Here is a 22,720-nt window from a genome sequence, read left to right as displayed (position 1 = left end):
ACCTCTGCCCCACCCATTCACTCTCCAGTCCAGGAGCTGAAGCTTACCAGCTGAAGCTGAAGCCAGCACCCCGAGGTGGGAGCAGGAGGAGGCTGTACCAGGTGGAAAAAAGTGGGAGCATGGGCACCAGGGGGAGAGCGAGGAACTGGAGGGGGCACTGAGGAAGAGGGGCTGCAGCACTAAATCACCCTGTAGGGGGGCTCCCTCTGCCTGAGCTCAGTGGGGTGGGGAAAGGATAGACATTTGGGGAGGGGGGAGAGAAGAATAGGGAATCGCCACATCTGGCAGGCAGGTGTCTGGCACTATTCAGGCTCTAGTCACTTTCCCAGCCAAAGGGGAGGAGGGGGAGACAGGAGGGAGGAGGGGTTCCCAGGATCCCCTGGGGAAGAGGGAAGGGCTCACAAACAGAGACAGAGGCCCAGAATCAGACAGAGAAAGACCAAGGGAAGGAGAGAATCAGACCCTACTCCTCAGTCTCTGCTTCAGTCAGTGCTGGGGGAGGGCTTGCTCATTGTCCTGAAAAAACATTGTTGGCCAGAGGACTGTGTAGGCCAGGGCACCAGAGTTCCATTCCTAGTGCGAAACAGAAGGCAGGAAAAGTTCACAGCAGGCCAGGCTGGGAAAACAAGCTCAGAGAATTCCAAGTTTGAGAACTGGATAGAACACTACTCTCCACACCATTGCTGATCTCGTGCGTATTCAGTCGTGTCTGGCAGCCCCCAACTCCAGCAGGGTCCATGTTGGGTGATGAGGAGGAGGTTTAGGGTGAAAGTGAAAGTCGCTCAGTTGTGTCCAACTCTTTGGGACCCCACAGACAATTCTCCAGGCGCTTTGCGACCCCATGGACAATTCTCCAGGCCAGAATACTAGAGTGGATAGCCTTTCCCTTCTCCAGGGGACCTTACCAACCCAGGGATCAAACCCACGTCTCCCACACTGCAGGTGGACTCTTTACTAGCTGAGCCACAAGGGAAGCCCGGAGGATTAGGGTGGTAACTTTAATGCCTGAACACTGCTTTTCCCCCAGCTTAGACGGGCAAGACAAAAATCCCTAGCCTTTATCCAGCCCCCTGTACCCCAACTCTCAATGCAGGATTGCAGAGTGCTATACCCAAGCATTTTTTTCTTCCCTTTGCTGAGGGGGACCCCGGGCCCTGGGGTCCCACAGTGGCTGAGCTGAATTGCTAGATTCTCAAAGAGCAGGCAAGATGACACCTCTATGTTTCAGGCATCACTGATGCTGGAGAGGCTTCTCCCTCTGGTTACCTTCCTTCCCTCAACCTTTCCTGTCTCTGTTGCCTAATCCTGAAGTTTACAGGCCCATCTCATGAGCAGTAGAGGTGACTGCAGAGACCCTTAAAATTGCAGTGCAGAGAAGGGCTCCCCACACTCCACCCCCCCCTTCAAATCCTGCAGAGGAAGGGGGAAAGAAAACCAAAGCATTCTCCTGTCGCCGAGGCAACCATAAAACCCCCAGCTAAATCCATCTTGTGAGCTCACCGCCCCATTAAGATGCAGGGCCAGGCTCTGCGCCAGCCCAGCCACATTCATTTGTGCGAATAAAGGTGGAGGAGGGGGTGGGGAGCAGGCTCTGGAGGGATGGGGAAATGGCGAGGAGAGGTTATTTACACCACCGTCCTGACCTTCTGGAGCAGTACTGGCTCCGATAAATAACCCGCTCAGCGCCATTTCGGAGCGGGAGAGGGAGGTGCAGGAAGGGAGCCGGGGCTGCAGGCGAGCCCCCACGCAGGTGCGCGTCTCCGGGTTACTAATGGCTGAGGCGGGAGCAGGCAGCTGGCTTTGGGGGTGGCGGGGGGAGCACTCCATTCCCTGGGACTCCCACTGAGAAAATACCATCCCCACCCCACCCCTGGCGCCAATTTCCAGGAGAGTGGACGGAGAGATGCCAAGGAGGCAAACAGCCCCGTAAATTAGGGATGGGGGCGCAGAATGCTGGGGAGTCTCTGAGGTAGGAAGAAAGAAATATTATAAGATGGGGAGCAAGGGGGGGTGGCGTTTAGAGGAATAGGAGCAGCTGCCAAAAAGAGAGGAAGAGGAACACAAACATCACACAAAGGCAGTTTGGAAAAAGAAATGTTTTATTCCTCTTTGCACAGAGCAGTATATGAAGGTGGCTACCATCCTGACTCCACGTATCTCTTACACAGAAATGCCCCCTCAAGGATGGATGCCCAGTTATCCGCCCACACTCTTGGAGAATTGGCAGTTAGTTGGTGGGGCAGAACTCAAAGTCTCAGGAAGATTTCTTGAGATGTTTTTTGTGGGAAGTTTTGGGTCGGGGGAGAGATGAGACGAAACAGTGGCTGTTCCTTCCTCTGTCTTCCTGGGGGAATCCAAATCCCCAAGGTTTTCTGAAAAAAGGCGCCTCTCTGTGACCAAGGGAGGGAAGGCGCCCAGGCCTACTGCCTGGATGTAAGGCTGAGGCAGAGAGAGGACAGGGTTAAGCAGCAGACAGAGACTGCAGACCCAAGGCAGAGGAGTGAAATGCATATGGGGGAGAGAAGGGGCTGAGAGAGTCCAGAGGCCCAAGTCATAAATTCCACCCTGTCTCTGTTCTGAGCAGAAACTCTCCTTCCCAAGACTAGAATGGAGTTTTAGTTCAGGAACTGGCTTTGCTCCAGGGCACAGAGAGGACAAGCCAGGTGGAGATCCCACGGGTAGTGAAGGTGGAGAGTTAAGGTACTGGCCCAAGAGACAGACCCTCCCACAACGGACACTCACAGACCACAGCAGTCTTGAAGTCACAAGCCAGGATTGGGGTAAAAAAAAAACTCAGCTGTGTTTGAAATAAAGAATTTTATAGGCCCTCTCCAATAAAATTTAAATCACTGCTTCTTCCACACTGTCCCCTGCCTATGAGTTATTCCCAGTCTTTTTTCCCAAGGCTGGAGACCTGGGCAGTAAGAAGAAATGGGAGAAAATACCAAGCCCAGCCAGGCTGTGGCAGAGACCTGATATGCCTCTCCCCACCCTCACTCATTCTATAGAAAAGAATTCCCTTTCCCTCCCCTTGCTGGACATATGGGCTGTTCGGATAAAGGCAAAGGGAGGAAAACACTCAGCACATTCTTTCTCCTGCTTTGAAGCGTAGCTGCAGCAAAGGGCACAGAAAGGGAGGAGAAAATACAGGGGAGCCTAATCCAGGGGAGAAAGGAAGAGGGTGCTGCCCCTGCCCATGTCCAAATCCACTGAGAGCCTGATGGACTCCCAGAACTGCCAAAAGCAGGGAGAAGGAACGGGAAGTGCATATGGGTTTGGGGTGGGAATGAGGAGGCAACAACAGACGGGATGGAGATTTAAGGATCCCTGTGATCCCCAAGATGACCCTGAGAGCATCATTTGGGGGACTGCATGACAAGTCACAGCCGACGTGGATTTTTTGAGGGGGTGAGGAGCCAGGAACAGTGGGGTCTTCACCGAAGGAGGGACCACTTGATCTGTTCTTTGGCTGACTGTAGCACCTGCAGGGACAAGGGCGGCATTGAGGGGCTTGCTGAGGGGCAGGGTGGGGGTGGGGATGGGGCTCTCCTTCCCCTCACTTGCCTTCCCTGTCCTTAGAAGATTGGCAAATAGAAAATCCCCAAGGGTAGAGGGATGGGAAGAAGCTCTCTAAGGCCCTAGAGGACTGTCAGTTTGGGAAATTCCAAAAAAATTCAAGTCCACTGGGGGGATGAAGAGAGAAGAGGTATACCTGGGAGGAAAGAAAAAACTGGGGGTTACTGGACACATGTTAAAAGGAGGGGGGTTACCACATCCAGATGGACTTCTTGGTGAGAATTCCAAGTGGGTAGAAAACAGAATCCCTCCCTGCCCCTCCCCCTCCACCCCCATCAGGTAGACAATCTATCTGCAAAGTAGCAAGATGGATCTGCAAAATCTGCATGCATATTCTACAGTATGAATTGCCAGCTTAGCCCTCATTTGAATAATAAGAGAAAGAGAGAGTGTGTGTGTGCATGCACACAGACCATCTGCTTAAGGCAAGCCTCTGCTGGGGAATAAATCACTGACTGAGGCATCAGGCAGGGAGGATTTGAAGGGTGCAGAGCAAGGCTGACAGCCACTGCTCATAGGAAAGTGGAATGGGAGTTGGGATGGGTAGGAAGCACTGGGCTGTATGAGCCATGAGCCCCAGTTCTCGGGATTAAGTGGGAGCCAAAGAAGATGTGTCTTCAGTCTCTAGTCTGCTGAGTTCAGGCCTGGTGGGCTGGGGTGGAATGCTACGCTAGCCTCTTTAGTGACCCGGTCCCTCTGGAGAGGAGGAAAGAAAGAAGCAAGTCATACCTGAGACACGGTCTGCTCCGTAAGGGGTACATCTTCTCCCTACAGCACAGAGAGACAAGCGTTCAGCGTGGAAAAAAGCTGGAGTGAGACCTGACTGAGGTTGGGCAGTGAGGAAGGAAGAGGTAGAAGAGGTAGTCCTTTAAACTGGTGAAGGGCACATGCCTTAACCTTCTCAGTCCCTCCTAGGGACTAGTTAGTGCAGCTACAATTTTACTTGGCTAGCCACCATTTTACTTGGCCAGAGGGACTGTGAGCAAAAAAAAAAAAAAAAAAAAAAAAAGGGTCATTTCATCCATCTTCTCTTTTAAGGCAGGAGGACTTCTTAAGATTTATTCCATTCCAGGTAATCAGCAGGTTATCTGATTCTCAACTTGGGGGTGGGAGACCTGATTCCCTAGTCAGAGAAGACCTTCCCTGAATATCAATATCGCTAGGGAGAGGATGAGGGGGAGCCCGGGGTAGTTTAATGGATCCCGCAAGGCCTGATGGGTAACGACAGCATGTTAATTTGAGAAATAAACTGCTGCAACAGCAGCCTGAGAAGGGAAAGGAGGGAGTCGGTTGAGGGGGTGGGGGGACCTTCTCTCTTGCCACACAGAGACATATGTTAAAGGAGAAGATTAAACTATGCAAATGGAGCCCACGACAGTTAAGGGAAAAGATTTCCCATTACCCGGCACTGTCAGCCTTCATTCTGGAGGTCAGAGCCGAGACATTCTGTGAGTGGGGAGACTGGCTTTGCTCAGGCCTCCCTGTAGCCCTACAATTTGCTGGTGGGCTCTCTCTGCACCTCGATGACTTGAGGCTTTCTATGGTTAACTCGGAAGCCTCTTTCTGGTACCACTGGCACCAAAGAGGACAGAGGTTCCTGCAAATAAGTACTTCCTGATGGAGAGGTGCTGTCCTCAGTTTCCTGAGACTTTAAGACAAGGAAGACAAGCCTCTGCCTCAGATGATTGGATTCATTCCCCCAGGAAGAAGCAGCCAACCTCAAAGTCCTTTATCATTTTAGAACCATCAATATTCAAGTTCCCTTTATTTCATCTTTGATTTTAAAAGTATGTATTAAATGTCCACTCTGTGCAGACTATATGAGATGCTAGGTACCAGGTTAGGGGCAGAAACACATTCCTTCTGCTTCCCGTCCTTGAGATAAGGACAATTTGAAAGGGAAGGAGACAGTTACATGTATTCTACCAGCCCAACCCTTTAGATCATTGAGGAGGTTTGGTCCTGGAGGATGAGTGGATGGGGGCTGTGGGGAACAAGCACAGTCCTACTTACCCTTAATGCCACCCGGTGTACCACTTGCTGGGGATCGCTCTCTAGGATCACCCTGAAGAGACATAGAAGAGACCACTGTTCACTCTGTCCTGAAGGACCAACTTACTGTGGGGGAACTCTGGTCACTCAGCCCCCTTGCTTCAGGACAGGGGCAGTGGCCCCACCCGTTACCCCAGATCCAGGGAGGCCCAGGGAGGGCAGAGAACTCACCCTCCATCTACGATTTCATCCACAGCCAAGAAGAGCCCCTCCATGTTCTCCAGCAGAGCTCGCTTTTCTACATTCTTCCTGAGTCCCCAAGAGAAGAGAAAACCCAGCCTGGGTGTGAAAGGGATCCTAGGACATGGTCTGAGTTGCGGGAGCCTCAGCTAGACCAATTGTATGTCTCCACTAAGCACACAAAGAAGTGAATAAGAACTTTCTGGCTGACCCATCCTAACACCCTTCCTACACTTCTTTGCTGAGTAAGGATCAGGAATGCCAAGAAAGAGATTCAAAATATACATACAGTCAATTTCTGCCTATTCGAGGGCTGATTTCCAGAGCTATGCTTTCTTTCCTATCTGCTATGATGCTGCTTACAACATTGCTCATGAACACTGACATTAGTGTGTGGAAAAAAGGAAATCCACAGAGCTAACACTCAATCTGGAGGTGGCAGGAGGTGAGGAGAGGCTGAGTGCAAACTCTATTTGCACTCAAGCTCTGACAAGCCTTCTAAGACTCTCCTTGCTCCCTCCCCTCCCCTGGCCTCCTTCCCCAGCTCTGCTCAGGCCTTGAAAAGAAGCCCAACTAGGGGGCTAGGAACCGCCAGGGCCCAGCATCCACCAGCCTCAGATCCGGTGGTTGGTGCACATGGCCAGTCACATCCGTCAGTTTGACTCTTTCACTAGATCACTGAAATGAAGCCTATTCATTCACCTGGCTGAGAAATAAATCATCCCCTTCCTGAGGAAATCTAAGCCATTCACCCTGCTGATTTTGTGGGGCTGAGAGCGCCTGCTGTTCTGCTCCGTCTGGATGGATGTCTGTACTGGGCTCACTGGGGAGCCCTGGATGTTTTCAGGAAAAGTATCTTATATCTCTTCTACGGCCCATCTACGTGGGGAGTAGAAGATGGCGGGGAGGTAGATGGGGAGGAGAGGGTAAAAGGCACATTCTTCCTGTTCTATAGAAGGAACAACTAAGGGCCGCACATGAAAAATTAGGAGTGGTGCCTCCATTCCCGAGGTGCTGATGTCATATCCGGGACACTTCCCTACGCTTGCCCTTTCTCTATCTCGAATGTAAAGAATGAAGCCCAGGAGAACGCTGTGATGTGCTTGGAGCTCCGACAGAGCCACGGCAGGATGTGACAGCAGACACAGGGGCAAAGATTCTGCTCCCTCCCAATCCTTTCTCTCAGGAGAATTATTCCACAGGAGTAACACACTCCCCCATCCAGTCCTCCCCATCAGTGTAAATTACTCTGAAATAATAAGCCCAATTTCTCAAGGTAAATCAACTCCTTGCAGCCTCTGTTGAGCCCCCACAAATCCCTGGGCCCGAAGAATAGCGACTTTCTCTCCCAAACAGATGTCAAGAATGGCCTGCTCACCTCAGCATCTGGCTCAATGAGTCGAAGAGGCAGTTCAGAACAGTCATGAGCATCAGCTATTTGGAGACAGAAGAAGCAGAAGGATAAAGTTCAAGGCCCCGAAAGCTGCTACCTGAAAACAAAACCCTCTAACTCATTAAGGATCAAAAGACACAGGTTTTCACAAAAGACCAGCAGCATATGGTGGAAGTGAGAGTAAAACAGGAAGAAGACAAAAATAAATTCTGCTTCATGATCTTGTAATTTGAGGTCTCTCTTTGACCAGACTGTTCAAACAACTTTCCTGTCAGTCTTCTGCGTGTATTTCCCAACTGTATATGTGTTACCCTATGTCTTAGAAAAATCATTAACCAAGCAATAGCTTAAGTCGGTTGTGCAGACAGCACAGACTTTGGAGTCAGACAGATCTGGACTTGAATCCTCGCTGAAGCATTTCTAGATGTGTGACCCTGGGAAAGTTATCAGGTTGAACCACATGAAACAGCCACATCTGTAGTCCAACAGTGGTCAAATGTAAGTAATTTCATACAGTTCCTCAAGGTTTAGTTTAATCATCTATAAAACGAGGGCACTAGTGCCCAAAACTCATAGAGGTGCTACAAGGTTTAAATAACAATGCATTCTACAAAGCACTTACAGCGGTAAGAATTCAGTAAGAACTGGTTTTCTCAAACTGTGACTTTTGCCTCAAATTATGTGGGGGCTTATTTTGACTTATCTACTCTCCTTAAAAGTTGTGACCTGAGGTAAATAGTTTTTCCTACATATGGGAAGCAGGTTAGGGCTATACACAGTTTTCAAAGAGCCACTCAGAATATATGGCTTCAATATGACCTGGAATATTGCCTAATTGGCCCAAACTCAGTCAGGTGTGGCTCATTCACAGGTGAAAGCTGATCACAACTCAGAAATCCATCTTAAAAACACCATGGAGGGAAGGCCATTGATAATGTATGTTAGTGTGTTATCAAAACATAGACGGTGTGTCCTAGGCGGACACAGAGAGAAAGCTGGGAAAGCTTGCGTTCCAGGTTGATTTAGTTGCTCGGCCATGTTTGTGAGGCTGACATGGATCTCGGACAACTTCATTAGCCAGTCAGAAGCCAAAGGCACACGGCAGTCCTTGGGCCCAGAACCAGTCACAAGGGCCTGCCAGCGGTTCAGGAGGTGAGAGCAGAGATGGCAGAGTGTGGGGATTCTCACCTCATTTTCATAGGAGCTGCCGATCACATAGAAATAGAGATCGATACTGCTTTTGTATACCACTGTCAGGCCTTCCAAGAGGGCAATTTCACCTGTGGGGATGGGTTGGGGGAACAAAGGTGGAAACAGTAGGTGGTCTGAGACTTGGAAGTAGGGTAGAGGGAGTTACCATGAATTAGTATTCAGCTACGTGGGGCTGAGGGAAGGTGGGTCTTAATGACCCCCCCAAAGACCAAAGTTGACCTGCTTTTTCTTTTCAGGTGATAGCAGAAGAAGGCAAGTATAAATGGGGGAGTCTAAGCATCTCCTTCTCTAACTGCTCCCCGCCCCTACTACCCTTATTTCCCTCCTTGTATATGAGACAGGATACTAGTCGATCCTTCGGAGGTGAAAATGCAGAGCGGTCACCTTTACAGACTTCCATTTACCTGCCCTAATGGATGCGGTACAATAAGCAGAGCTGCAGTTAAATTTGTCAAGTGAGGCTCATAAATCCAGGGACTAGACAGGTAGCTAACAGCCAACCTTCTAGCGCGGTATTCCCGCGTGAGGTACACTCACCTCCCCATTACATTTCTGAAGAGTTTATTATATGAGGGGAGGAGGAAAAAAAAAGAGAAAAAGGAGGCAGAGTCATTTCATCCTTCCTCCACAGTCCCATTGCCGCCCCCTTCCCGCTGTGGCTCCCCCCGGCCGCCCGCCACAGGGAGTAGGGAAAGGAAAACAACCTACTGTCAGTCCGATGGGTCTTGTTGAAAATGTTCTTCTCAAAGGCCTTTTGCTCCTTGACACTGGGGTAGGTGTCGTCATAGTACTGGTCAGAGGGAAGGAGACGGGTTGGGCTGTTAGAGCTGGAAGCCCAGGATGATTAGTGACTGTTTTGCCCTGGGTCTTGGATTTCTCCCCTTCAAGGGATGGGGTGAAGAGAAATACTGACAGGAAGAAGGGAGAACCACAGAGGTAGGGAATGGAGAGTGAGTAATCGGATAGAAAACAAATTTTTTAAGGACCCTGCTCTAAGCCACCCTACCTCATGGTTCCCAGGTTGGAAGGGCAAAAGGCCTAGAAGCCCTGTGAGGAGGCTGTGCCCCATCTGTACGCCAGGGCAGCAGCCCTGAGGCCATCCCAGGCGCTACCCCAGGTCAGGGAGCACTGCTAGAGAACACAGAAGGCACCAGCCCTCACTCACTGAGCAAGGCTGAGGAATTGGGAAGGGCTGCAATACCCTCCTCTGTAGAAGGACAAGCTCTGCCTGGGCTCTTGGCTCTCTGGTATTTTAGCTTCCTTTCCAGCAAACTCAAAGAAGCGGGAGGCAAGCTAGCACACCATGGAGCCCACTCCCAAGCTCTCCCTGGCACGGGGGCGGAGATGCAGGCTGCTAAATCGCTCTGCTCTTTAGGGGCTAATCCGTCGCAGTCAGCTGAAGACCTATGACAGGTCTGGCATTTAGTAACTGGATAACTGTTTCAAAAGGTGTCCTGCATAGTTACATCCAATTACAGGGAGGAACAGCTGGTGAATTCTAAACTAATCTCTACCTGCTGATTGATTTATGCGATGCTTGCCCGGAGTTAATACACCAGGGACAGAAAAAATTTCTTTAGGAGGGGGAGAATATGGAGGGAGAGGAGAGGGGTGTCCTTCCTCTTCTCTTTCAATGGATTCAAAGTTAGAAACATCGGACCGGGAAAGTCAGGAAGTAGCAAGCTTGGTAGTGCCTGCGGATGTAGGGCTGGAACCCTGGAACTGCACGAGAATTCCCTGGAAAAACTCAGGCAGGATGATGGGGTAGAAGGGAAAGGGACAGGGGTGATGGGCCTTTGTAAGAAGCAGGCTGCTTCTTACATCCATACACTTCTTTGTTCAGAAACCAAGCTCCAAAGCTTTTCTCTCTTCTGATGTTGATGACAAAGTCTAAGGATGGGCGGATAGGGAAGCAGGGCAACTAACAGACAGGAGCAATTTAGGTTTTATCTGGAGTAGTCAGAAGAATTCTCAAACTTATTTGTGGATGAATAGGAGTGAACGGGGCCAGTCCCAAGATGCAAAACTCTGTCTTGCTTCTCAACTAATCTGAAAGGGAATCTCACCTTGGCAAAAAGTCGATCTCCATCATTGTCCAGAATCAGGATGGCTTTGACGGTATACAGGGAGGGTTCCTGAAGAGATATGAACATAGCTTCAGTCCTGAAGGCTCTTGCCACCACTCACAAACCAGATACCATCTCCTAATCCTACTGGTGCTGCAATGGGTTACAGAGATGCCTCTGTATGTCCCCTATCCCAACCTGGTTAGACTTTGACATTTCCCACTGAGAATGACTGAGCGACAAATGAACTGAATTAAGGGAGGGGACTTTTCAACAAAGGACCCAGAGCAGCGCCAGAGAAACAATTTCTATGAGCCAGACTCACAGAGGGCTTAATCAAAGTAGGTCATGCTGTTATTTCCAAATATTATGCTATAGTTATTTTCCAAATTACTGTCCCTCCTCCCTGGTCTCCTATGCACAGGTGGGTATGGAATGTGACCAGATTAATTAATAAGCACTGCACGGGGCTATAGGAAAACAGGGTTGAATGCCCTAGTGTACTTGGAAGTTGCTGCAGTGGCGATGCAGAGGCATAAAGCAAGCCCTCCCTAAACCACCCACTCACTGAGCAGAGGGGAAGCAGCAGGCATGCGCACACGTACACACTCACACACAGACACAACAGTTCTGAATGCAGCCCAGGGAGACATCCATCTTCTAAGACTTCTCCGAGGATCCCGACTCCTCTACTATACCCTGACCACCACCACTTAACTTGCCAAAACAAAAACCAATCTGAATTTGGGGTCGTTAAGAAGCAGTAAGAAGAGGCTCCATCTAAGAAACACTGTGAAACCTGCAGATAAGGAGCAGGAGAGGAGTGGTCCTTCACCACCAAGAATCAACCTTTGAGGACTGGCTCTCATAAAGAAATGAGGGACTTCCCTGGTGGCCCAGTGGTTAAGACTCCATGCTTCCACTGTAGAGGGCATGGGTTTGTCCCGGGTTGGGAAACTAAGATTCTGCATGCCACACGGCACAGCCACAAAAAAAAAAAAAGAAAGAAATCAAGAATCTCAGCCTTAATGGTTACACTCAAACTCAAAGCATGTCACTTTGTAAAAGCTCCTCCACTTCTGCAACTTCCAGGGAACCAACTAACACGAAAGGAGAAGGGAAGGGAGGTAGCGGTACATGTATGAAAGTGTTTGCAGGCTCAGAGTCCTAGACTATCAACGTTACTTACCATGCATATCCTTCTCCTGTGCTATGAGACAAGGCTGATGCTTTGCTACCTCCATTTCCTGATCCTACTTAGGAAACCCACAGCTCTCACAGGGCCAAACATATTCTGTATTCTCCAAGCATACATTTAACAAAGACCCAAAGGTGAGGAGGAAAGAATCGCTGCCAAGGATCTGTAGCTTCTACCAAGGTAAACTATCCTATGAGGCGCCAGGAGGTTTATGGTTCCAAGCAAAGAACCAACCTGAGCTCAAGGAATTAAGAAGGAGAGGAAAGGGAACCCAGTATTTTAGAACAGAATGATGAAGAATGTAAGCTTTCCCCACTTGGATTCTTGAGGACAGAAAATTTTGTTTCATTCACTGATTTATTTATTACAAGTGTCCAGAATAATACACATACTAAATTCTCAATATTTATTGAATGATTATGAGAATAAATGAAGTTTGAAAGTAAGGTAAAAATTTATTGATGCAATAAGCATCTAGGGGATTTCTCTTATAATTAGGTTTCCTCATACAGGTAGATTTTCTGGTGTGGCCCTTTTGGGTGACATTACTACCAACTCATCCTCCTCTGACGAACACTCCTTAGAAATGCCCATGCTATACACATTACTTTCTGGAATACTCTCTCAAACTGAGGGACTCTGTCTAGCAGAAGGAAGTCCTCTAGAGTCTCATCTAAAAGGTCACAAATACAGCAACTTTCCCAACTCCTAATTCCCCACAGAATGATCTTCCCATAAGCAGGCTCAATTCTGTAGAAACCTGGATCCTTGATTCACCAACAGGGAGACACTCAGGGATTCTTTCCTTAATGAAGGAAAAGAAGTCCATCCGGAAGGGAATTCAGAAGAAATCATTTTCCCCACAGCCTCTTCCCTGGAAATCCTTGGCTCTGTTCAGGCTATCTGCAACCTTAGAGAGCTTCCCAATGGCTTAAACGGGCATTGATCTGGCACAGGTAACTCGTGCTTGCAGCCGCAGGGTCTGGCATCTCTAGAAAGAACGGGATCCCAAAGCAGAGGAAAACGGTTACGGCCACCAGCCAAGTCGGAGAGCCAGACAATCCTCTGTGGCCAACAGGGAAAGAGAGTGCCTAAAACAACTGGCAAAGAGGGGACAGGATGCCTGGGTCCTGCTCCCGGCTCTTTTCACTGGCTTCCTAGAAGGTGCCATCAAGGAAACCCCCAAAATAGAAACATGGATCTTCCTGGGAAGGATAAAAGACAGGGCAAAGGCGGGGGAAGGAGAAGACCAGATGTGACTGTAAGTCTGAAAGGTGTAAGAAGGCACTAGAGAAAAGGCTGGTCATTTCAAACTTCCAAAGGAATGACCACTCTAAATAAAGCCGAGAACTTGGCCAGAGCTTCCACGCTGCTTTAGTTCTCCACTCGGCTACAGCCAGCCTGGCAGCTTCTCCTTTACTTCTCCTGCCACCTCCTGACTACAGCTGGTTCCACTTCAGCCTGGGGCCTTTACCTCTCAGGACTGTGTGTGTGTGGGTGGGGAGGGGGTGGGCAGGGGAGGGCCTGAAGTTCCTCTCATATCATAAAACCAGGCTGTTTAAAGGGCCCAGAAGCCATTACTGATAATGTAATTTCATTTTAAGTTTTTTGCAAAGGGCAAGTTTATAAACAACTCCCAGCTACTGAGAAGCAACATTCCTGGACAATGGACTAGGCCTGACCTTGTTAACACATTAAATGCTGATTATTGAGAAAGACCTTACATGCTTAAGGACACGTTCAAAGGATTTTTAAAGGCCTGTTCTTCCCTCCCACTCCCAAATGGGTAGCTGCTAGAAAGCTTTCGAGACAAAGTTCTGTGATGCACTGACTTTCAGAGAGCCACAGCCTGAGTGTATAACAGAACTTCACCTCAAATGCTAACGGTGACTGGAAATGATAGACAGGCAGATTGGTCTGTGGGAGGTTGGGTGGCTCCGATTTTCATGTCCCTTTTTATTATCAAGAAAACTAGACTGTACTCCTCAGGAGAGCTGAAACAACACCAAACAAGCAACAAGACTGCTACAAACAAGTCTTTGATCTCAATCAGAGGCTTCTGAAGCTTGGTGAAAAACATCAACATCTCCTGGTACCCCCTACCCCAGCACACAGAGGACTAAAAGGGAAGAGTCACTGCTAGTGCTGCCCCCTGTGGGTCTTCAGGTGACCTGCAGCTTCCTCAGGACTATAATTATTAGCAAAAAGACTCAAAAGGCAGCACTGGAGAAAAGCTCTTACCCGTGTGTCTTTTAAGTCAAACTAGAAGAAATGGGCCCTGAAAAAGCATGGAATTAAGTCTGTTCACAACGTATAGTAAAAGGATACTCTGGGATAAGATCGTGATATGCCACCAGAAGAGGACCAGGGTAGTGTTTGGAGCCGGCAGACAGGATATTTGGGGGTTATGACTATTTTATTTGATCTTTGGTGGGGGCAGGGGGAGAAGGCAGAAGGGAGGGAGCCAAGAAGGCTTTGTGGATTTAGAGGATGAGATCCACAAAGGTGAAAGGACACAAGTAAAAAATCTGGTTGAGATTTCTAAAAAGTTCTTCACTCTCTACTTATAAAGAAATCTTTATGGCCATGCCAGAAAGTAGTGCCCTGGCTTGAAAATAGGTCTCAATCAACTAGAAACAAGATGCTCTTTCCTTAAATCTATTTTATAAAGTAAAACCAAGGCTATAAAAAACTAGGAGAAATTTTTAGATACCACTCCAGCTCCACATGGCTGAGCAGGTATTTTGCTCCCTGATTCTGTGCCAATTTCTAAAATGAAAAGCTCCTCTAGGTTTGAAGGCTCCAGTTTGCCAGCCACAAGCCTAGGGACTTCAGATGAGAAGAACTAGCTAAAGGTTTTAGCCAGAGAAAAACCATTTTCACATCCTACCCAAGGGTTTACTTAGATTCAGACAACACAGCTCAGGAAAGAAGAGGAGCCACAGGTACCACAGAACATTCCCCAGCCGACATGAGACCAAATGTTGGTTATTAAGAGGAAAGTGAACCCAAGTGTCAGGAAGGAAGAACTGATGGCAGGAAGAGCCACCCGGAAAGACTCTTCCGATCTGACACAGAAACAAAACATAAAAGCATGGTCACCGGAAGTCTGCCACTACAAGAAAAAATGTCTCTCACTCCTAAAATCTTTTATTACAGTCTGCATCAGCCATTAACTCAAGTCCTACCTTTCTCTAGGAGTCAGCTTTCTCACTGGAGAAATGAGAGCCCTGAGCTAGATCAGTTAAGGTTAGTAACTTTTTTGAGTTACATTAGACCCCCTTCGATAACAATGAAACGTTCGATGAAATCCATGGACCTTGTTACCAGGAAAACACACATTCACAAATTTTTATGATTTCAAGGAGTTCACAGACCTAGATTTAGAATTACATGAGATTCTCTCTGCAGACAAAAAGATGGTGTGGAGAGGGGAGAAAAAAAGGATAAATGAGTGATACTTGTGTAAACCACCCCCTCGCCTCTGCCAAGCACCGAATAATGACTTCAATAAACATGTGTGTGGCCTTCATAAATAAATGATTGAGAAAACTAACACAGCCAGCAGGGGGAGCTAAGGTCAGCACCACACCCCTCCAGCTTTCAGTGAGTAAATCCAGCAGCTCTGAGACAGGCAGGACAAAGATAATCAGATCCCAAACTCTTCAGGAATGCAGTTTCAGGTCCTTTCTTAAAATTCTGAAAGCCCATCTGCCAGAGAATTTTTTGCACAGAGGTTACACAATCCCTAATTCTTCAGCTATTCTGGAAACGGAAGAATTACAAAAATGAGAGTCAAAGCAAGGAGTACTGCTATGAAGAGATGAACTGAACAAGCAGAAATAGAGTACTCCTCAGGTGTGAAATATCTGAACCCTGAGAGCAACATTAGAACTTCCTGCTTGCCCCGTTGGATAATCCAAGAGCCCTCATTTAAATATCACACAGCAAAGGAAAAACTCAAATGGGGCTAGATCTATTTCTTATGAGTCCTTAGTCATGATTTGTATCGTGATTTATTTCCCCCACCTGTGTGCTCCTGAAAACAAAAAGCTAGTCTCTGAAAGACTGAACTGACAGCCTCTGTGTTCATCTTTCAAGCTACTTGCTCCCCCAAATCAACCCTGAGACAGAACTGCTATCTTCTCCCCTAGTTTCAGCCTCCCTCTAAAATCTACACAAATAAAAGAAGCTAGAGAAAATTGGTAGACAGAATTATCCAGGCCAAATGGCTGTGGATGGGGATACCTACCTTAATACTGGGAAATTTTAAAAGCCAAATAAGGAGACCAAGGTTTCATCTGCAGCATGTAAGACTTAGATTACACAACAGGAAAGACTTCCTGAAGAGATGGGGGTGGTCAAACATCAGAAAAAGTGACAGGCTTGGGAGTCTAAGAACAGAACTCCTCTAATAATCTGATCTGAGAGAAAGCATAAACTGTGTAGAATCAGCAGAGGGAGATGTAAGAGGCTCTGGCCAGTACGGGTATCTCAACATGTGCATGGACTCAACCTCCCAATCCATCTTCATCAAAGCTGTCCATGGGCACGCTGCCTTCCATCTTCCTAATTACTCTAGCATAAGTGGGTAGGTAGGCACTGATTCTTTATCCCTGTTCCATCTTTTATTTGCTTCTCAGTTTTCTTATCAGTATCCTGACTCTAACCAAGTCACGTTGACGGAGTAAAGAAAACAGTAGCAAGTATCTAGCTGAAAAAGAGACCCTAAATCTGCCAGTAGGCTCCCTCAAATATCTGGATAATTGCATTCATCCTCCGAAGGAAGACCTGGTTTCTCAGGGGTCTGGCTTTCTTCACATGGAGGCCCCCTCCTCCTCCTTTGACCATGTGACAGCTCCCCTAGACCTCTGATATAATTTATACCTTGCCAGGGACCAACTCTTTCCCACCACTGTGAAGGAGAGGGAAAAAATATATATAAATACGTCGGAAATCTATAACGAGGTCTTCTTGGAGGGCAAGACATGGGGAGAGTTAGAAGCAGCGTCAATTGCTCTTTGGGGGTTTTAGTTCAAGCCGAGGTCTGCTTCCAGCAATCAACCATTAAAACAAGCCGGCCAGAGTAACAGCACAGTTTATTCTGATCATTTAATTTGAAGTGTCAATAAATTAAACTTCAATCAATTAAACTAGGTGTGCAATAACCCAGATGGACACCCCGACACCAACATAATCACAATAAAAATTTTTATGGCTGCCAGGGACCTCACCGGGGGCAGTGCTGGCACTGCTCACGCCCTAGCTGAGAAATATATCTCCACAGTGCAGGAATGAGGAGATTGCTTCTAACGAAATGGACCAGCCAGGCACCGGCAAGGACGCAGCTGGGAGAGGGGCACAGGGGACTGCCAGGAATGAGATGGGAGTGCTTTGGGGGCTTAATGGAATTGATACCTTTGCCCAGAGCAGGGGAAGGGGGCATTTAGGCCAAGTACCTCTACTGTTAGTGCCAAAAGAATTTAACAAAAGCCCCATTAAGATGATTCAGGAAGCGAAGGCCATAGAGCAATATCAGCCTTTAAATGTCATTGATGTATTCTACATAGTTTCTTCCTCCAATATATACGCATACTCCTGTGTGCACTCTGGATTCCCTGATTACTGAAGGAGGCTTAGAATTCAGGATCTGGTCATTGTTTTAGGATAGAAATTTACAAAGGGGAGAGAAAGAATAGAATTAAGAAGTCTAGTCCATAAAGCACTGGAAAAGCTCTCAGAAAGTGAATCCAGAGAGGACTAAGAAAAATGAAACCTATGAGGAAGATTTAAAGATCTGGACTGCTAGAGTAATTCAGTTTTGATGAAAAAAAGGGTAAAAGAGGGAAGGAGGAAGGGGATACGTCATTATCTTTAAGATTCCAGAGGTTATTAATGGAGAATGGTGACCTGCAGAGATCCCTCTCCATTCACCAACAGAGAACCAGCAGAAAAGAGCAGGAAAGAGGAAGCTGTGTCCAGGCCAGGAGCATTAATATCAAGCACTAGGAATGGAAGGAGATGAAAGGGTCTCTTTCCGTAGAAAAGAACCTGAGAAAGATTAGACAAATGTGCTTGAAAGGTAGGAATGGACCACTTAATTCAAGAAAGAAACGTGACCCATTGTAAAGTACATAAATGAAGGGAACGTATTAGCATCACCAACTCAATGGACCTGTTGTCGTTGCTGTTGTTCAGTCCCTCATCGTCTCCAACTCTTTGCAGTCCCACGGACTGCAGCATGCCAGACTGGTGTGTCCTTCACTATCTTCCAGAGTTTGCTCAAGCTCTTGTCTATTGAGTCGGTAATGCCATCCAACCATCTCATCTACTGTCGTCTCCTTTGCCTCCTGCCTTCAATCTTTCCCAGCATCAGGGTCTTTCCAATGAGTTGGCTCTTCATATCAGGTGGCCAAAGTATTGGAGCTTCAGCTTCAGCATCAGTCCTTTCAGTGAATATTCAGGGTTGATTTCTTTTAGAATTGTCTGGTTTAATCTCCTTGCTCTCCAAGGGACTCTCAAGAGTCTTCTCCAGCACCACAGTTCGAAGGTATCAATTCTTTGGCACTCAGCCTTTTTTACTGTCCAGCTCTCACATCTGTATGTGACTACTGGAGAAACCATAGCTTTGACTATATAGACCTTTGTTGGCAAAGTAATGTCTCTGCTTTTTAATACGCTGTCTAGGGTTTTCATAGCTTTTCTTCCAAGGGGTAAGCTTCTTTTAATTTCATGGCTGCAGTCACCATCTGCAGTGATTTTGGAGCCCAAGAAAATAAAGTCTGTCACTGTTTCCATTGTTTCCCTATCTATTTGCCATGAAGTGATGGGACTAGATGCCACAATCTTCGTTTTTTGAATGTTGAGTTTTAAGCCAATGGACCTGAGTTTGAGCAAACTCCAGGAAACAGTGAAGGACAGTGAAGCCTGGTGTGCTGCAGTCCAAGGGGTCACAGAGTTGGACACAACTTAGCGACTGGACAACAACAACAACTGGTATTTAGAAATTTCCATAATCAGATCAAATTTCAAATGATGGTTCTTTTTGACACCTCCCCCCACTTTACTTACCCTTCTCCCCAGTATCCTATGGCTATGTGTCTTGTAAAGGTGAGGACTGAGTATACTTTGATCAGATTTTCCCAGAGGGCCAGTCAAACCAGGAAACAGACATGTGAGAGGAAGTAGCCTAAAAGAACTTTAGAAGAGGTCTGCCTTCTCTAAGAAGCGGTTTGTTAAATACTGGTAGCTCAAACGGTAAAGAATCTGCCTGCAATGCAAGAGACCTAGGTTCAATCCTTGGGTCAGGAAGATCCCCTGGAGAAGGGCGTGGCAACCCACTCCAGTATTCTTGCCTGGAGAATCCCATGGACAGAGGAGCTTGGCAGGATACAGTCCATGGGGTCACAAAGAGTCAGACACAACTGAGTGACTAATACTTTCACTTTCACCCAGATACAATCAACACTTTAGCTCAATAGGAAGCTCAGATAAAAGTCCAGGGAATTCCTTATACTTTTCACAATGAAGATGGTGACCCAAGAATTAGAAGATGCCACTGAGCAGACAGAGAAGGGGATAAGATAAAAAGGAACAGTGAGAAAGGGTGATTCTGAATCAGATGGAGCTATATTTTGTGGATCAGAATGTGAGGGTAGTGAGAAGAGAAAAATTTAGGGAATACCACCTGATTCTCAACCAGGGTTTCACATTTGAAACACTGAATACTGAAAATTATTTAATACTATTTTGTTACTCCTCCCAAAGATAGTATAAAACTAGTAACACTGTGTATACAGAGAAGTTGATTCATTACATACAATGATGTCTTAGAGCATTAGGGCTTAATTCTCCCCTGGAACTCCAGTTGAGAAGGGCTGGAATGGTGAGAAAGATACATAAGTTCTTAATTGGGGGCCCAAAATATATTGAAAATAGTAAAGAGCACACACATATAAAAATGTTGGGAAGCACAGACAAAGAGGGAAGAAATTACTAATATGATATTCTAAGAACTCTGGTGACCAATACAAGAACTTGTATTGGTACTTTGTTGGTACTTTGAAAGTTGGTACTTTGTACCTAACTAAAGTTTTATATAACCAATATTTGAATGTGCAATTTGGCATACTGAAGAGGTGGAAAGCACACAATAATATGAGAGAAATACTTGATCTGGAAGGATTAGGAGTCAAAAACTAATCCTGGTTTTGATTGTGCTTACTCAAGGAAGCCCTTTTCCCTTAACCTTCGTTTCCCCTTACACATCACATAGGTTCCTCAGGACAAAGAATCAGTAAGGTTTCTAAAGCAAACTTCAGGGATACCTGATCAGGTCAGCAAGGATCTGTGAATGAAGCATCTTAGGTAAAGATTAAAATGGATATAAGGAAGAAGCAGGTCGAAACAAATTTCATCATGGAAGCAAAGATAAGAACTGAAGTAAGAGAAAATGTGAGAGGGAGAGAGACTTTCACATATAACTCAGGTCACCTCTACACACAGATCCCTTGTTAAAAGGGCTCCTGGAGTATCATCTTCCTCACTCCTTTACCTATAAGCAGGCTCCCTTCTAAACAGAACTAAGGGGCAGTCTAAAATTTTCTTAAAACTTCCAAAGAAACCAATTCCCTAGAATTCATCTCAGTCTGTTAACTAGTTAAGAACACTGGTTAACTGGTTGGTACAGAAAATATCTTTAGTAAGATTTCAAAGCTTTCTACCTAGACTTCAGTTCAGTTGCTCAGTCGTGTCCGACTCTTTGCGACCCCATCAATCGCAGCACACCAGGCCTCCCTGTCCATCACCAACTCCCGGAGTTCACTCAGACTCACGTCCATCGAGTCAGTGATGCCATCCAGCCAGCTCATCCTCTGTCGTCCCCTTCTCCTCCTGCCTCCAATCCCTCCCAGCATCAGAGTCTTTTCCAATGAGTCAACTCATCGCATGAGGTGGCCAGAAAGTGAAGAGGAACTAAAAAGCCTCTTGATGAAAGTGAAACAGGAGGGTGAAAAAGTTGGCTTAAAGCTCAACATTCAGAAAACTAAGATCATGGCATCTGGTCCCATCACTTCATGGCAAATAGATGGGAAACAGTGGAAACAGTGTCAGACTTTATTTTGGGGGGCTCCAAAATCACTGCAGATGGTGAGTGCAGCCATGAAATTAAAAGATGCTTACTCCTTGGAAGGAAAGTTATGACCAACCTAGATAGCATATTAAAAAGCAGAGACATTACTTTGCCAACAAAGGTCCGTCTAGTTAAGACCATGGTTTTTCCAGTGCTCACTTATGGATGTGAGAATTGGACTGTGAAGAAAGCTGAGCACTGAAGAATTGATACTTTTGAACTGTGGTGTTGGAGAAGACTCTTGAGAGTCCCTTGGACTGCAAGGAGATCCAACTAGTCCATCCTAAAGGAGATCAGTCCTGGGTGTTCACTGGAAGGACTGATGCTGAAGCTGAAACTCCAATCCTTTGGCCACCTCATGCGAAGAGTTGACTCACTGGAAAAGACCCTGATGCTGGGAGGGATTGAGGTCAGAAGAAGGGGACAACAGAGAATGAGATGGCTGGATGGCATCACCGACTCGATGGACATGAGTTTGGGTAAACTCCGGGAGTTGGTGATGGACAGGGAGGCCTGGCGTGCTGCGATTCATGGGGTTGCAAAGAGTCGGACATGACTAAGCGACTGAACTGAATCCCTATATTTGCCATTTTGAAAGAGGGATATTGAAACCTATTACTCTCTTTAACCCGATGAGGATTTGGAAGTGTACATGTGAAGAGCTGAAGGGGGGTAAAAAAGGCAAAAAAGGAACATAGAGTTCATTCAATTAAGGAAGAAGCTGGGAGTTAAATTCCCATACATTACACATACATATATATGTAACAACCCCATGTTTGAAAGGGGTGGGGCACTTTTGAGAGAAATGCTCAGTTCTAAAGAAGAGGTAATAGTATTTTATTTTTTTGAACAAGCAAAAAGGATTATATGGACAGGGGATGTAACACACCTCTTTAGTCACCAAAATTCTTACATAACCAGAGAAGAGTTGGCATCCCAGATCCTACAGTAATAAGAATTACCAAAATTTAAATGAACCGGAAAAAGGAGAACAGAATAAGAAGTCTGAAAAAACATTCCACAATCCAACACTAACTCTTATCAGGTATTCCAGAACTCTAATGGAATACTGATTCCTTATGATGACAAAATCTACATAGTAGGAAATCGAAGAAGAAAATAGTTTTTTAAGGTCTACGACAGGGAATTATCAACGGAGAGTTGCACTGTGACAAGTTGTTTGTGATGACAAACACCTGCACTCTATTCTTACAATTTGAGGCAAGTTTGGAGATTTCGGGGAACTCAAATCACAGTATCATCCACAATGCGCATAATCAGAGAGAATCTGAAGGACCCCAATGCAGTACGCTTATGATCCTATGTGTCCTAAGGACTCCATGTGCTCCCTTCAACTTTCCACCAACTCTGCCCTATCCCCGGCACAGCTTCCTACTCTAAACCGAGGCTTTAGATCCGGCACTAGGCCACAGGCTTATTCCAGGGACCTGCAAAACGTTCGGACCACGAGGATTACCCGGAACTCCCCTTTCTACCACCTCCCACTCAAGCTGAACCCCGACTCCCGGCCCCCCTGGACATTGCAGCATCTCGGCTGCCCCTCCAGCTCCTACCAAAATCAGCGCCTCCATCTTGCCCAGCAGCTGGTGCCGACGTGGAGCCACAGAGGCAACGCCGCCTCTGATTGGCCTTACGTCCTTATTAGATCCCGCCTAGGATGAAGGTTATTGGACAACCAAATGTCATCTATTATTTTATTGACCAATCAGTGTACTAGTTTGCTTAGCGGAAGCAAGGTGTCCAGCCAGAAGGCGCAGGTATTTGATTGTCAGTTTAAACATTCAATAAAACGACAAAACCTCACGGCTGAATGGAGCGGGAAGGTCAGAGGGGCGGGGTTGTTTCCATGGGGAACAGAGGAAGCGATTATTAATTTTCAATTGGCCTGGCGG

At 46.8% G+C, this 22,720-nt stretch overlaps 1 protein-coding gene across 2 annotated transcripts; it reads right to left on the bottom strand.

Moving 5' to 3' along the window:
• Nucleotides 1-2,081: 2,081 nt before the first annotated feature.
• Nucleotides 2,082-22,518, bottom strand: COPZ1 (COPI coat complex subunit zeta 1). 2 transcript variants are annotated; one of them, XR_003108932.3, is made up of 10 exons: nucleotides 22,382-22,518; nucleotides 10,480-10,548; nucleotides 9,122-9,203; nucleotides 8,390-8,481; nucleotides 7,187-7,242; nucleotides 5,800-5,877; nucleotides 5,590-5,641; nucleotides 4,306-4,344; nucleotides 3,565-3,712; nucleotides 2,082-3,482 (listed from the first exon to the last, which is right to left on the bottom strand). XR_003108932.3 is itself a non-coding variant. In XM_006063704.4 (9 exons), exons 1-9 carry the CDS (start codon nucleotides 22,397-22,399, stop codon nucleotides 3,435-3,437), a joined length of 534 nt encoding a protein of 177 aa, XP_006063766.1. In that variant the 5' UTR covers nucleotides 22,400-22,513; the 3' UTR covers nucleotides 2,082-3,434. The 2 variants fall into 2 exon arrangements, 1 of the variants encoding a protein (XP_006063766.1); XM_006063704.4 differs by lacking the exon at nucleotides 3,565-3,712 and having other exon boundaries at nucleotides 22,382-22,513.
• Between the last annotated feature and the right edge of the window lie 202 nt (nucleotides 22,519-22,720).

This window comes from Bubalus bubalis, chromosome 4 (assembly GCF_019923935.1).
Source record: "Bubalus bubalis isolate 160015118507 breed Murrah chromosome 4, NDDB_SH_1, whole genome shotgun sequence".
In the NCBI taxonomy this organism is placed as follows: Eukaryota; Metazoa; Chordata; class Mammalia; order Artiodactyla; family Bovidae; genus Bubalus; species Bubalus bubalis.
The sequence above is the reverse complement of the archived record's forward strand: the minus strand, read 5'-3'. Positions and strand labels throughout refer to the sequence as shown.